This window comes from Panicum hallii, chromosome 2, assembly GCF_002211085.1.
Source record: "Panicum hallii strain FIL2 chromosome 2, PHallii_v3.1, whole genome shotgun sequence".
NCBI classification, from domain to species: Eukaryota; Viridiplantae; Streptophyta; class Magnoliopsida; order Poales; family Poaceae; genus Panicum; species Panicum hallii.
In genome coordinates, this window is record NC_038043.1 from 47,399,993 (window position 1) to 47,413,510 (window position 13,518).

The 13,518-nt window shown below is 41.5% G+C and overlaps 2 protein-coding genes and 1 non-coding gene across 8 annotated transcripts; 2 read left to right on the forward strand and 1 right to left on the reverse strand.

Annotated features, from left to right (window-relative positions):
• The first annotated feature begins 39 nt into the window (after positions 1–39).
• On the forward strand, positions 40–7,774 carry LOC112880689. 6 transcript variants are annotated; one of them, XR_003226420.1, is made up of 10 exons: positions 40–187; positions 1,047–1,189; positions 1,311–1,371; positions 1,505–1,620; positions 2,467–3,355; positions 3,440–3,759; positions 6,353–6,454; positions 6,864–6,904; positions 6,986–7,175; positions 7,394–7,774. XR_003226420.1 is itself a non-coding variant. In XM_025945426.1 (9 exons), exons 2-9 carry the CDS (start codon positions 1,055–1,057, stop codon positions 7,394–7,396), a joined length of 1,755 nt encoding a protein of 584 aa, XP_025801211.1. In that variant the 5' UTR covers positions 40–187; positions 1,047–1,054; the 3' UTR covers positions 7,397–7,774. The 6 variants fall into 6 exon arrangements, 4 of the variants coding, with proteins under 4 accessions (XP_025801211.1, XP_025801212.1, XP_025801209.1 ...); XR_003226419.1 differs by having other exon boundaries at positions 2,467–3,759; XM_025945426.1 differs by lacking the exon at positions 6,353–6,454.
• A 319-nt stretch (positions 7,775–8,093) lies between these two features.
• Positions 8,094–8,165, reverse strand: TRNAT-UGU. Its single transcript has one exon. It is a non-coding gene; the product is annotated as a tRNA-Thr (tRNA).
• A 212-nt stretch (positions 8,166–8,377) lies between these two features.
• LOC112882379 (transcription factor 25) lies at positions 8,378–12,758 on the forward strand. Its single transcript, XM_025947425.1, has 4 exons — positions 8,378–8,731; positions 9,599–10,137; positions 10,870–11,778; positions 12,151–12,758. Exons 1-4 carry the CDS (start codon positions 8,561–8,563, stop codon positions 12,410–12,412), a joined length of 1,881 nt encoding a protein of 626 aa, XP_025803210.1. The 5' UTR covers positions 8,378–8,560; the 3' UTR covers positions 12,413–12,758.
• The last annotated feature ends 760 nt before the right edge of the window (positions 12,759–13,518 follow it).

Sequence of the window (13,518 nt, forward strand, 5' to 3'; positions counted from 1 at the left end):
GCCCGCCCGCTCTTCCGGGTATACCTCCGGGCAGCTGGAGTGGCAGTCGCGTGGGAACGCTGTCCCGATCCCCACACCCGTCTGACCCTGACCGCGCCTCCATTCTCCCAATCCACCGACCGAATTCCAAACCCTGCCAGGGCTTCCCTCCTCCGGCGCCAGCCGCCGCTCGTCGGCTGCCTCCGCCGTGAGTATCCCCTTGCCTGCCCCTGCTCTCGTCGCTTTATCGCGTTCTCTCTCGTTTGGATTCGAGGCTTCCGCTGCCGCCGCCGCCGCCGCCGCGAGCCCGCGATTACCCCGCTTGCTCGCTCGCTCCGCTCGGCTCTCCCGGCGTCCGCTCTCCTAGTCGGCGGGCGGGAGAGCAGGATGGCGCCGCGGTAAGCGAAACCGCGCTCGCGCTGCTTCCACTCGTGCGTTGTGCTGCTTGGCTGTCTGCTGGTTCCGGCGGTTCTGGTGGATACTCGCGTGGCCTCTAGTGGTTTCTCCGCAGGCTTAGATCTGGTTTTCTGCTGCCTTTTCCTGAACCGTTCGGGAATTTGTAAACCTCGGGCGGTTTGATACTGTTGGCATGAGAGGGGCGCTTGTTTGCGATTGAACCATGCAACTTGTAGGATCGCATATAATTAGGACGAATAACCCTCCTCGTGGAATGTGATGTGGTGTGTTTCGTAAGTTATGCCCAGTTGTCTTCAATTCTATGGTAGCGTGGGTAGGATGGTGCTTCTAATGTTGGCATGGTGATATATTTTGAGATTTTTGCAATGTCGTGTGCCGTGCTTTGCTGTTGTTTGCCAGCAGTCTTGGTTTCTATCCTTAGGGTGGTACTGCAATGAGAACATCAGGAAGGTGCTTGTCTTGTTGTGGTGCCATCTACTGGTGTGTACTGTGTTTTGTATCTGTCAATTGTTGTGTTTCAGTAGGATGGTGCTTCAGACCGTAACCCTTGTTTCTGATTGCACAACAGTTGGTCTTCACCTGATGTCTGGTGTGTAACTTTTAGTTCCCCAAAATACTAACAAAATAATATCCTTTTTTTGTGTCAATAGCCAATCCAATGGCGTATGAGGAGAGCAAAAATCATCTCCTTAGCCTCAGTTACCAAGAGCTCCAATGTTTGTGCAAAAGGTACAACCTTCCTTCTAAGAAGACCCATTCTCAGTTAGCAAGCTCGCTTGCCTTGCTGCTTGAGGTAAGCATATATGTTACTTTGAAATTTATAAGTTTTACTTCAGAGTTTGCCACAATGTATGAGCTGCATCGTTCATTTAAATTCAGAGTCTGAAAGGAATTAATTGTTTTCTTCTACACAGGCACCTCCATCTCCTGCTGCCTCTCCTATCCCTTTAGCAACTGCGAAAGAAACATCCACATGTATGTACAGAAACTTCTTTATGTTAAACTTAGTTGGTGGATTGCTTACGTTTACCCAATGGTTTATTTTGCCAGACTCTTTTGCTCTGAAAGATGATGCTGTATGAATAATTGACAGCCTAATTAACTGCAGGCGACCATGTTAACAACAAAAGAGGCCCATACAATGTCAGAGATGATGGTAGACCACTTGCGCAGGTGAAGCATCAAAAAGGATCTGAGACACCAATTGATGAAACAGCTAAAGGGGTAAGAAGTTGTTGTAACTGTAATAATTGTTTTCCATGTACCTGAACAATAACAATTCTGCTTATCAGACGACTTCTTTCTTTTCCCCTTTTGGTGATGGCTCATGTTGGGTTTCAGCTCTAGCCTACTCCAAAAGGCTTTGTTGTTGTTGTTGTATAATTAACGGGTTCATCCAAGTTCCGTATTTTTTGCTTGATCCCTGCAGCTATTATTTTGCCCTATCATTTTTTTTCACACAAGTCGTCCTATAATCAGAATTATTATGCCACTTTGACTTAGGGATCTTTTTTCGATAACTTAGGAGTTAAGAGAAGTATAAAAATATAACTAACACAACACCCTCCTCCAAACTCAAAAAAAAAAGGAAAAAATGATTTCTTACTAGTAGAACTCTAGGGTTCTAGTTTTGATAATTTTGCAGGATATCCTTTCATATAATTTTATGCAAACTGCTCAGGACTATTTAGGATTGGTTTACACCCTTCTTGCTAACCAGAGTTGCACTTTTAATAACTGACCACCACCATCCTAAATATGAAAGTGGCAGTTCTTTTGTAGTGCCTTTTATGTTTGTGAAGAGATTTAACATTGATACTGGAGAAAGAGATTTGTTCCTGAGTTGTTTATTTGTTCTTGGATTGGAATTTATGTTCAGATTCTGTTATTCTATTTGAACTCTATTTTGTGCCGCTTAATTGTTGATATAGGATTACATTTGTGTTTTACAGTAGTATAATTTTACTTGAAATGTAAGTCTGTTCGCCATGTATCTGTGAACTGCTTTACACATTTGCATGTGTAATGTATAAATGGATTTTGTTCTAATTCTTTTTCTTTATCCCGTAGCAGGGGATTGACACTTGTACAAGTATTTCTCCAGTTTCTATCTATGGAAGACCTGATTGTCACGACCATTCATCTTCTGAATGGTGGACTGATCATAATTTGCAGTCTCAAAGTAATGTGGGTATTCCAACTAAGTCAGCGAATCCAGGACTTGTTTGCAAACATCATCCTTCACCTGATAACATCATTGATCAAATTTGTCCTCCCATTATTCAAAAACATCCTGAGGCTTCCATTCCTTTCAGCCGTACAGAAGATACCACAGATAAGGGTTGTGGGCCATCTGATAAGATGTCAGAAAATTTTCCTACTGTTCAATTTTCTGTAATGTCAGATGAGGGCATTGATCTTGTTGTTGATCTGAACTCCACTCCAGCAAGTTGGGCTAAGAACTTCATGGCAGAAATGTGCATTACCCCTCCTCCTCAACCTGGGAATTTCTCCAGCTTTATTAGCAGCTTGGCAAGTAAGGATGATCATAGCACTGCCTCGCCATCTGGGAATATCATTGTTGACATCCAGAGCAAGGGAGCTGAGATTATCATTCCTTCCACTAATTCGTCACTTGCTTCAGATGTTGGTGAGAACTCTCGTTCAGTGCCCTATCCAGCTGATACAATTACTATGAACTCAGTGTCATCCCCATCTACATTGGCTGGTACTCCAGTTGAACTTTCTGGGTGTCAGGAGGGTGCTCCAGTGGTATCTTCTTCATGTTTAACAGCTGATGTTCAGAACAATGTGATGTCCAATATGATGCCTGGTGTTTTGGATAATGCAGTGCTTCCTCCAGAATCTGCTGATGCCTTTATGCAGTCTGGAAGAATCGCTGTACCCTTGGATGCTGCTTCCGTGCTACCAACTGGCAATAAAGTCATGACGAGTCCCGGTAAAACCAACATTTTTGGCAAGATTTGTTGCACTCAAAATGCTTCAGTTGCTGATACAGACAATTTATATTCCTTTTTGTCAGGGGGTGTGGTTAGAAGTTTCTCCAATGAAGCCTCCTGTCCAAAATCTTCGGAAAAACAAACTGCAGATGCTCCTGCAAGGGTTCAGCCTTCTCACAATGATGACATCCATGAAACCCTAATGGAAAATGAACCAGTGGAGGCAGTGGCAGTGGAAGAAGATGTAGGTTGTGGTGACAGTTTGTCCATTTCCTGTCAGCTAGCTGGTCAGACAGTAGCAAAACTGCCAGTTACAGATGCTCAGTCACATGCTAGCTCTGCATATCATTGTGTTGCTGGGAGTTTTGACCTCGCACAACCAACATCATCATCTGCTGCTTCGGTAATTTTGCCGTACTTGATATTAGCTAAATAATTTGATATGCATTAATACTGCCTAAGGAAAATGTTTAGTATTGAAGGTGCTAAAAATGCTATGTTTGAAGCCATCTTTGCAGTGTTTCTTAACTAGCCATCTTTTTTCCTTTTCTCATTTTTTTTTGGAGCATAATCGAACATCTTCAGCTTTATGACATGATGATACAATCAGTCTTCTGCCCTAGATAAGATCACTATTTGAAAAATCTTTTTATATGTAGCAGCAGATGATGCATCAGAACCTGCTATGTATGCTGTATGTATTTCTGGCTCATAGGCCTTTATTCTGCTTAGCAGCTATTTATGCACGTATCGCGTGGGCTTGCTTTCTGTGTTTTCACACGACCTTGGATCTATACCATGCTGCCTTTTCAGTTCATCCTATATTCCTATATCCCTTATTCCTTCAGTCCTTTCCACTGGCACCCAGGAAGTGGTCAAGTTGGCAAAAATTTATATTGCTTTTCACTAGTTAAGGCTCTGTCTTCATGTTTTCACTGTATATATGGTTGGTGCAAACTTCATCGTTCTACCTAGTGATTTCAGTTCAAGCCCCCTTTTGTAATGTTGAAAGCTGTTTGGATAAATAGCCCTGTGCCATTCCTCATTACGCTAGAATCAAATGCCATCCTTTGTGCTGGATCCTATCAGAGATGACCGAATTATGTGATTGCGTGGTCTCTGAAAGATAACATCAGAGTGAAGGCTACAGATGTCAGGGGACTGGTTCATTGGGGGAGGACTGTGGAAGTTGTGGTCAAAGTTGGTGAGAAGGCACCCCTTAGCAAACCCGTAGATGGAACTTATAGAAAGGATCTTTCCAGAACAATCTAGACTTCCTTTTAATTTCCAAGCCTACATCAAATCTTCTAAAATGAATCACATGTGGACCCAGTGTGGGTGAAGAAAGGAAGTGGTGCCGCTGCTCCTACAGTGCCCGCGACCACCTGACAGTGCGGCTAGGGCAGCACTGAGGTGGTTGGGCCGATGCGGCCCAAGCCCATAACGCTATGGGAGATGTTGGCTTTGTCCTCTGTTGTCTATTTGTAGTTGCAGCAGGAAGGTGGTCTGATTCAAGAGAAGCAGAGAAGAATGGGGAAGAGTAACTAGATAAATCCCCCATGTCCAGGATTTCAAAAAAAAAGAATATCTGGATGGTCTAATTAATAAACAATAGTATAACATTACAGGAGACACGATCTTGATAAGCTTAAAGTACCAAAAATAAGTGGGTTACAAGGTACTAAAATAACATGGAATCCATAATTCTTATGTTATTCTTTCATGGTCCCTTCTCTGTCATCTTGGATTCCTTGTCTCTGTTTCTTATGTCATCTTTTCATTTTTCTGGTACAAAGACATAAGGCTTATATGGCCAAGCAGGTGTTACCTTTTTTTTGTGTGTGTCATAGTTGAGCTAAATCATTTCATAGTTAATACCCGTAAGCTATTCATTTTGTGCGCACTATTTTCTCTGGGCCAGAAAATGCTGATAGACTTATTCAAAGCATGGTAGTTAACTGTGACAGCAATGTTGCCAGCTTCTTCATTAGATGAGTGGGATGCAAAAGCACCACCTCATAGGCACATTATAGGAGTCATGACTTTCTAAAACAGACTGCAACTGGTCGAACAGTTACTTTAGCCTTGCATGATATCCAACTCTGAGCTCCACTTAGATATAGATGGTAGCAGGGGTGATAAAGGGCCTACAAGTTTAGCCTAGAAATTTTAAGGATCAGGCTCAAAAAGGGCTGGGCTCATATTTTATATATTTTTGAGCTAAGGATGATTAAGGGCTAAGTTGGATGAAAAAAGGGGGCATTAGGACCATGATCCATTACCACCCCTAAGTGGTACACTGATGGAATTTATTTAATGCTACCACCAATCCCAAATATAAGTCCCATTTAAGGTTTGTCCTAAGTTGAACCTTGTTAACTTTGATTAAAAAAGCCAAAATACTAATTGACAAAAAGGGCAGATGTTACCAGATTCATCATGAAAAATACTTTCATAATATGTAACTCTTTCTATTTGAAATAATAGATTTTGTGGATATCATTAGTCTAAGTGCCATATTGGAGATCGTGTCAATGATCCTAATGGAGTAATGAACTTGTATTTGGGATTATAGGTTTGGATGTAAAATTTTTAAATAAATATGAACTCGAAAATTAAATGTATGGACTTTAAATATGTAAGAGACGGGCTCCAGGCTTGATAATTTCTTTATATGACATTGGCTTTCAATGAGCCCTTCTTTTAAGCAATAATCTTCAGCTTTTTTCTCACTTGTTAGAATGCCTATAGTCATTCAAGCACTCCTTGGAGTGGTCAGTTTCTCTGCTTTAGCTAAATCACTTTTTCCTATACCTTTTAGAGACAAATAAGTTACTTTATGCTTGCTTTCCTATATTCAACTAAATCTTTAGATGTTTTTGTCTACTATCTGTAGTCATTAACGCAAGGGTCACTTTCAGCTAAATTTAGTGTCATCTCCCTCTCTGAAATAGTAAATGCATAACTGACTAATTTTACTGGTTTGCACTTTGTAGTAAAAGGGGAAGAGAAGGAAAGCTGGTAAATATGTATTTTTGGTCCATGGCAAAGTCTACATGTTCCACTTTTAGCTCTGCAACTGCAAACCTGCTTATTTGGTAATTGATATTCCGCTGACCTCCTTAGCTGGCATTTTTGGTATTAGTTACCAATGCCTTCGTGTACTCTGACTGGAAAAACTTGCTGCACATTATACATTCAGGAAGCCAGGAACGAATTAAGAAAGTAAAGTTTGTGAACTCTAGTGCTGATTTTTTATTACATTGTCTTGTACTGACTATCTTTGAAAATAAACTTTGTTAGTTATGAAATGATATTCCATCTATGCGACTCCCTATTCTGTATATGATGTTATGCTCTCTATGCGTGATGGAAGGTGCTTTATTATCGAAATGCTTTGTTGTGCATAATTCATGGCGTTCTGGTTGATTGTGCTTGCTAGCATATAATGTATAGTACTTGTGTCCCTGGAGCAATTGTTATTAACCAACTTCAATCCTCCTGCAGGACAATGCTATTAATTCGCTGACTTCAAAGTACGGTGCAGAGTATGTTCTCTATAAGCAATGCTAGTACTTCTGTTTTCAGCATCTTGTTACATACTTAAAAAGACCTCTTTTCTTCTGTAGGTCAGTGCAAAGTCATGGTTCTACTGACAAAAATAGAGGGCGTGGTGTTGAGCAGCTTGAAGAGTTAGAGAGCATGACACCAGCAGCCTATAGTGAACCTCCTAGAAATATACAACTTAGCTTACGAAGTGCTTCTGCTAAAAAAAAGCCTTCTACACTACCAAGACGGTCAGCAAGGCTTGTTCCTAAGGTTTGTGTACATTTTCGTTTACTAATAATCACTGTTAAAGTATGGACCCATATACTATTCATTTTCTTTGAAAGGATGGTAGATTGATTAAGCACATAAAATGTGACTGGACCATGCAATTATATTTTGGCTTATATTTGCTGCATAGTCCTAGCTCCTTGTAAATAAATTAACATTTTCAAGAGTTTACACTAACATTTTGGTTTTTTGACATGCAGTAACCGCTCTAAATGATGCAGACGAGACCCATTGTGAGAGTAGCTACCGGCTTTAGTCAGATTCGGTGAGGCTGGAGCCTGGAGGGATAGAATACAGTTGTTAACAAGCTAGATTCTAAACATGTCTATTCTGGTTAATTCTTTCGTCCTAGCAACTGAGTAGCTTGGTTTTATGAGGTTAGCACTGCTGCCAGACATTTGTTACCCCTTCTGTTTTTCAGCGTTTGTTACAGTTGATGTACTGTCGAGCTTTCATATATCAGTGTACAAACGATGCATACTTTTACAGAAATTCTGTACCTGCCACATTGTGAATTCCCACATTGTCACCGCCGTGCAATGTAACTATTGACTTGGAGTAAAGCTTGTTTTGCCTGATGTTTTCACTGGTGTTGAGTGCAATGTACCATCAATCTAGTTGCAGTCTGGATTATCTCCAGTGTGTCGAGCGGCTGTCAACTTGCGGTAGTTTGCTTGATGAATAAAAAAACATGCTCTAAGAGAGCTGTTACTTGAAAAAATTTGCCCCCGCGCGGAATGTTGACCTCCACCGTTTTTTTTTGCAGAAGTGTGTTGAACACTGTTTATAGTTTGCTGGATGAATTAAAACACCTGCTGTTTAACTGCATAAGATTGTTAGAACACTGATTATTTGGGGTAGGCTGCTGGATGAATTAAAAACATGTTACTTTAAAAAAAATGCCCCCACGCAGGATCGAACTACGGACCTTCAGTTTACAAGACTGACGCTCTACCACTGAGCTATAGGGGCTTTGGTGGCAGCCGGATCGACAGCCACATAAACTACATTTTGCCGTAAAACTTGCGAAATTTACATTGTAGTCCTCTTTCTAAAATTCCCAAAGCATAGACGCGTAATATTCCCCGAATATAAATAATCTTCTCAAATCTATCTCTGTCCCAACATAATCTTCTTAAATAAAACCTCTTGGTAATCTGGTTAGGGAATTCGTCAAGCCCTTCAACTTTCGAAGCCCCCTTCGCTCTTCCGGTATGTACAATTAAGGCCCTCTTTGCCGGTTTGGGTCCAGAACCGGAATCCGGAAAAGGCAAAACTCTCCTCTGCAATCTCCATCTCAAAATTCTCTCGTCTGGCAGCCCAAGCTCAACCCCAAACCCTAACCCTCGTCCCAGCTCCCCTTCGGCATGTCCGCCAGGTTGCTCCGGCGAGTCCTCCAGGAGCGGGAGGCCGCCCCGCAGGACCCTGAAGTCGCCGATGACGAGCAGCCGGAGGAGGAGGAGGCCTCTCCTCCGCGCTCCGCTGCGCGGAATCTCTTTGATCTCCTCGGCGGCGGCGACGACGACGAAGAAGACAAGGTGCGTGCCTCCCGGTCGCTGATGATCACCTCGCTTGGGTTCTGTCGTTGTTAGGTATACTTATGTTGCATTATGGAGCAATTATTCTAATCGCCCTATCATGCTGAGCTCGTACCTCGTAGTGTCCTGTGTTATCGTACGTCAATGGTAAAATAGTTAGGGGCAAACAGAGAAGATAATTCCTACGGAAATTCTACGATGTTGAACATTAGTGTTGCGGAAGCAAGAAAAACAAGTTCCAATTATGTATATGTGATTGATTTGAGGATGGACGTCCTAACTCCTGAAAAGGATCAGGCTTAATACTGCACTGTGCTAAAATCATTAGCAGTTGATTGTTGTTGCACTGTGGTAATGTCCTTTTTCTGTTTCATTGGAGTTTTTAGCATCTTGCTGGGGTTTTTTTTTGGATGGAATCTGAGGATTTTTTTTCCCTTTTGGCCTTGCTTTACAGTTGAGTATGTGCTGTAAGTGGTGAACTGACTAAATAACATTCAAATATATGTGTCTGGCTAAGCTGGTATGCCTAGCTCTTCCTGTGACCTGTCAATGCTTTCCATAGAAGCAGAAGATAAACTTTGTGTCTCAAGAGATGCACATAGAAAGGGATGTTTTAGTTAAATTATGGATGTCTACTTCATATGTAGATGTATTAGGTTTTGGCTTGCTTGGATTCATCAAGGTGTTAGGGCATTTATAATGTGTTAGAAACAGAAATAACAATGTTTATGAAATCTTTGAATACCCAACCTTGCCTAGCTCTGTTTTTATTTTTCATGTGTAATGTCTTCACCATGGATGAATATATTCCTTGTCTTCATCACAGTTGATAGCTTGATGTAATCTTATTTTCTTGTTCCGCTGCAGGAAGATGAAGCAGAAATCAGTCAACCTTTGAGTTACACAGAACAGAAACACACTGTGCAAAAGAAGCCTACAAATGCTGTTCCTGAAACGAACAAAAAATCAAAGAAAAAGAAGAAAAAGAACAAGGGAGAGCCATCATCAATGAAGTCAAAGGCTGAACAGTCACTGGATTCAATCCTTGAAGATCTATCTATTGAAAAGAAGCCAATGCAACAGAGAGGTCATCAAAGTGACAGAGCAGCAGGAAAGGAAATTGAGACAAATGAAACTACTCATGGGACAACCTCAATTCTTGAAATTGATCCCACACATCTAAAGGGTGAAAATGAGATGAGACGCATTTTTGGATCGAAGGTAGTGGATTCATTTGAAAATCAACGGAATATGCCAAGCAGTTCAAGGCAAGTACGTGGTGTCAGGCGTGTTGCCCATAATCCAAGAAAAACTCTTCTTGTATCTCCACCTAGCTACTGGCCACCATGGGATAAATCGTTAGCAATGGATCTTCTTGAGACAAAGAATGGCTTGAATTACTTCAGGTGAGGACATAGCTTATTTATTCCTGTGTATAGGGATGGTAATGGATCATGGCCCTAATGCTCTCTTCACAATCCAACTTTGCCCTTATATATTTTTAGCTCAAAATTGTATAAGATTAAAGCCCTACCCTTTTAGGGCTCGGCCCTTATATTATCTAGGCTAAAATTTGAGGCCCTTTACCTCCCTACCTGTGTATAAATATTTATACGCCACCATACTTGCGAATGACATATCATGGTACTAGATACCCTTTCTAGTGAGATGTTTGGTGAAGAAACTGTTCTTTGAGTGATGTGTGGTCAGTTCAGTTTCTTTTCTTTGAATGTGTGGGTAATTATGTTCAGAGGGTTTGCACTAACCCTCTATGTCAACTTTATGGTAACAAGTTTCCTTTATACACATCATAAGTTGTTTTGTATTAACCTTAGATGGCTTACTTTAGCTGGATTTGATGCCTTAAATTGGATATAGTATGTTTTTGGGATTGTCTGGGTAACATATCATTTCTGCATATTGCTAATTTGATTGGTTATTGCGATTATTAATACTAGGTTTATTTACTGGCCGATACCCCACAGTGCTGAATGCTCTCTTTTTTTTTTTAATTATGTATAAAAGAAGATTTGAAGATGGAATGAGATTCTGAAGTTCTATGTGAATCTGGAAGATTCTTAACTTTCTAGTTCCATGAGTTAACCTTTTTTAATAACGGAGCTCTTAATTGTTTGCAGGTATGCATTTGATCCTTCTGTCAGCCATGTGCAGGAATTATTTGAAGCTGCCAAAGCTGCAAATGATCTCAATGCTATTGCTGCTATATTAGGAAAATATCCATATCATCCAGAATCACTGTTGACATTTGCTGAACTTTTCAAATATTCTGGAGAGCATCAATCATCGGCAGATGCAGTGGAGAAGTGTCTATTTGCATTGGAGTGTGCTTGGCATCCTTTATTTAGCCCACTGCAGGGCAACTACCAGTTGAAATACAGCCATGATACAAATAAGCCATTTTTTACAGCACTCTTTAGTCACATGAAAAATCTGGATAGGCGTGGCTGCCACCGATCAGCTTTAGAGGTCTGCAAGTTTCTGTTGTCACTGGATTCTGATGATCCAAAAGGTGCTCTGTTTTGTATTGATTACTTTGCTCTAAGATCGCAGCAGTACAAATGGCTGGAGCAATTTGCTGAAGAGTACCAGTGTGATAATTCCCTTTGGTTATTCCCAAATTTCTCATTTTCTCTTGCTATTGCACGGTTTTACCTTGAGCGTGATGCAACATCTGAAGCATCTGATCATGCTGACAAGTCAACATCTGTTGATCTCATGAAGCAAGCTCTGATGCTTCATCCCTTGGTGCTTCACAAGATAGTTGACAAGGCTCCTCTGAAAGACTCATCATGGACCCAAATACTCAGAAATGTGTTCTTTGGATCAGCAAAACCGGGAAGCCCGTCACTTGAGCATATGATCAACATATATGTGGAACGCCATTATATCATGTGGAGATTCCCAGAACTTCAGAACTTACTGAAAGAGGCTGCACTTTCGGTGATTGAATCACTTAAGCAGGATAACAGAGAAGCCCAGGACTGGGCATGTGTTAGAAAAGAAGCATTCTCTTCAGAGAAGAATGAGTAAGTTCCTCTGAAATCTGTGCAAAGTCAAAAGTTCACTTGACTATTCTTCACTAATTACGCCCCTTTTTCTCATAACTTGGCATTGCTATATGATTCTTTACTAGCAATATGAGCTGAAAGGCTATATGGAAAACTTAGGTTTCTAGCATAGCTACATTATCACAACTTATCGCTAGTGTTGCATCCTTGCATCTATGGTGTTTAGAAAATTACGGTACATATAACCTTTGTCCTACTTGAGAAGATAGTTTAGGTGATACTCTCTGAATTGCATATTAATGGGATTTTTCATGTCTTCAGAAGTTATCCCACACTATTATTCCGAGTTACAAGTAAGATGTCCTGAGAAGTTGCTCTCTTATCTTGCAGGTACTCTCATTTGCTTGTTTCAGACTTCTCTGACACAACACCGTCGCTCCCACCGGAAGAACTACGGCCGTTCATGGTCGGTCCAGGAATGGTGCACGAGATGCCTCCCGTAGAACAAGAAGCTGCTGGGCCTGAGAGGCTCCGTGCCCCTCGTGAAGTCGCTGGGCGTAATCCTGCACTGGTCTTCCTTGAATCACTGCTCCCATGGGTAGACTATGGTGACAATCATCACGATGCAAATGGCAACAACAATGGCGATTGATCAGCTGGACGTACAAAGCGGCATGGACTCAACAATCGCAACAAGGAAAGTTGCTGTTGATCATTGTGTCACCTGCACACCCTTGAATAACCACCAGAAGCCAAGTGTTCTTGCAAATTTTTATGGGATTGCCAAGGTTACACATGTAAAGCTGATCCGCTAAATGACAAATCTTTACTTGTCAAATTTTGGGGATCAAGTACCATCCTTGTCTGAGTTTATGCCAATTCTTCAACCGATCTGTCATTTATTCCGTCTTTTACTGACTTTCAAGTTAGCCGACTTTGTAAAAGGGTTTGATAACATATGATACTGGTAGAAATTTACCCGAATGTTGCGTCTCCTATTCTTTCGTTGGTCTGATTGTGCCCCTACACTGCCGCTGTCGGCACGCAGCGGAGTGTTGGGGCGGTGGTATAGGCCTGCAATAGCGCGCGCGGCCACGTGCGACCTGTACTCGGTTCTGTGCCCGCGTGGCGTTGATGACGGTGTTCTCGGTTTGGATCTGTCGAGAAGCTTCCAAAGGCGAAAGGGGTCTGGGCACTATTGCCGTCTTTGGAGGGAGCAAGTACAACAAACAAACCTGTGGCCGTTTGGTGGTTGTCTGACCTACTGTCTGGTTGTGACTTGACCACGACACATAGTACGCACGATTTCTTGTCACCCATCGATGCACGAATCTCTTGCTCCCTCGTTGGCTTTTCAGATCTACAGAAACAGAACTATGGCCCCTCTCGAGGTGCCAAAGAATTCCGTTACTATTGAGAGGGGGATTTCTTATGCTCCAGATATATCCCAGAACTTATTAAAGCCTCTAATAACTGTCAGAAACTAATAATGGCAAACACTATCCACATCAAAGATGATTGATAATTGTTGCAGTAAGCTCTTTTATGCTAGATCCCGTCAACCGTTTGTGTTTCTTTTTACTACCTGAAAACTTTAACATGTAGTGCAAATCTATAAAGGAATCGAGTCGATCAACCAAATTATCATCACAATCGACAGCACACAACCAAGAGAATTTTGGTTATATACATTTTCAACTTCTTGCTCCTAAAGAAAAAGAATATCAGTCAGTCAGGATTTTTTTCATAAGATGATTT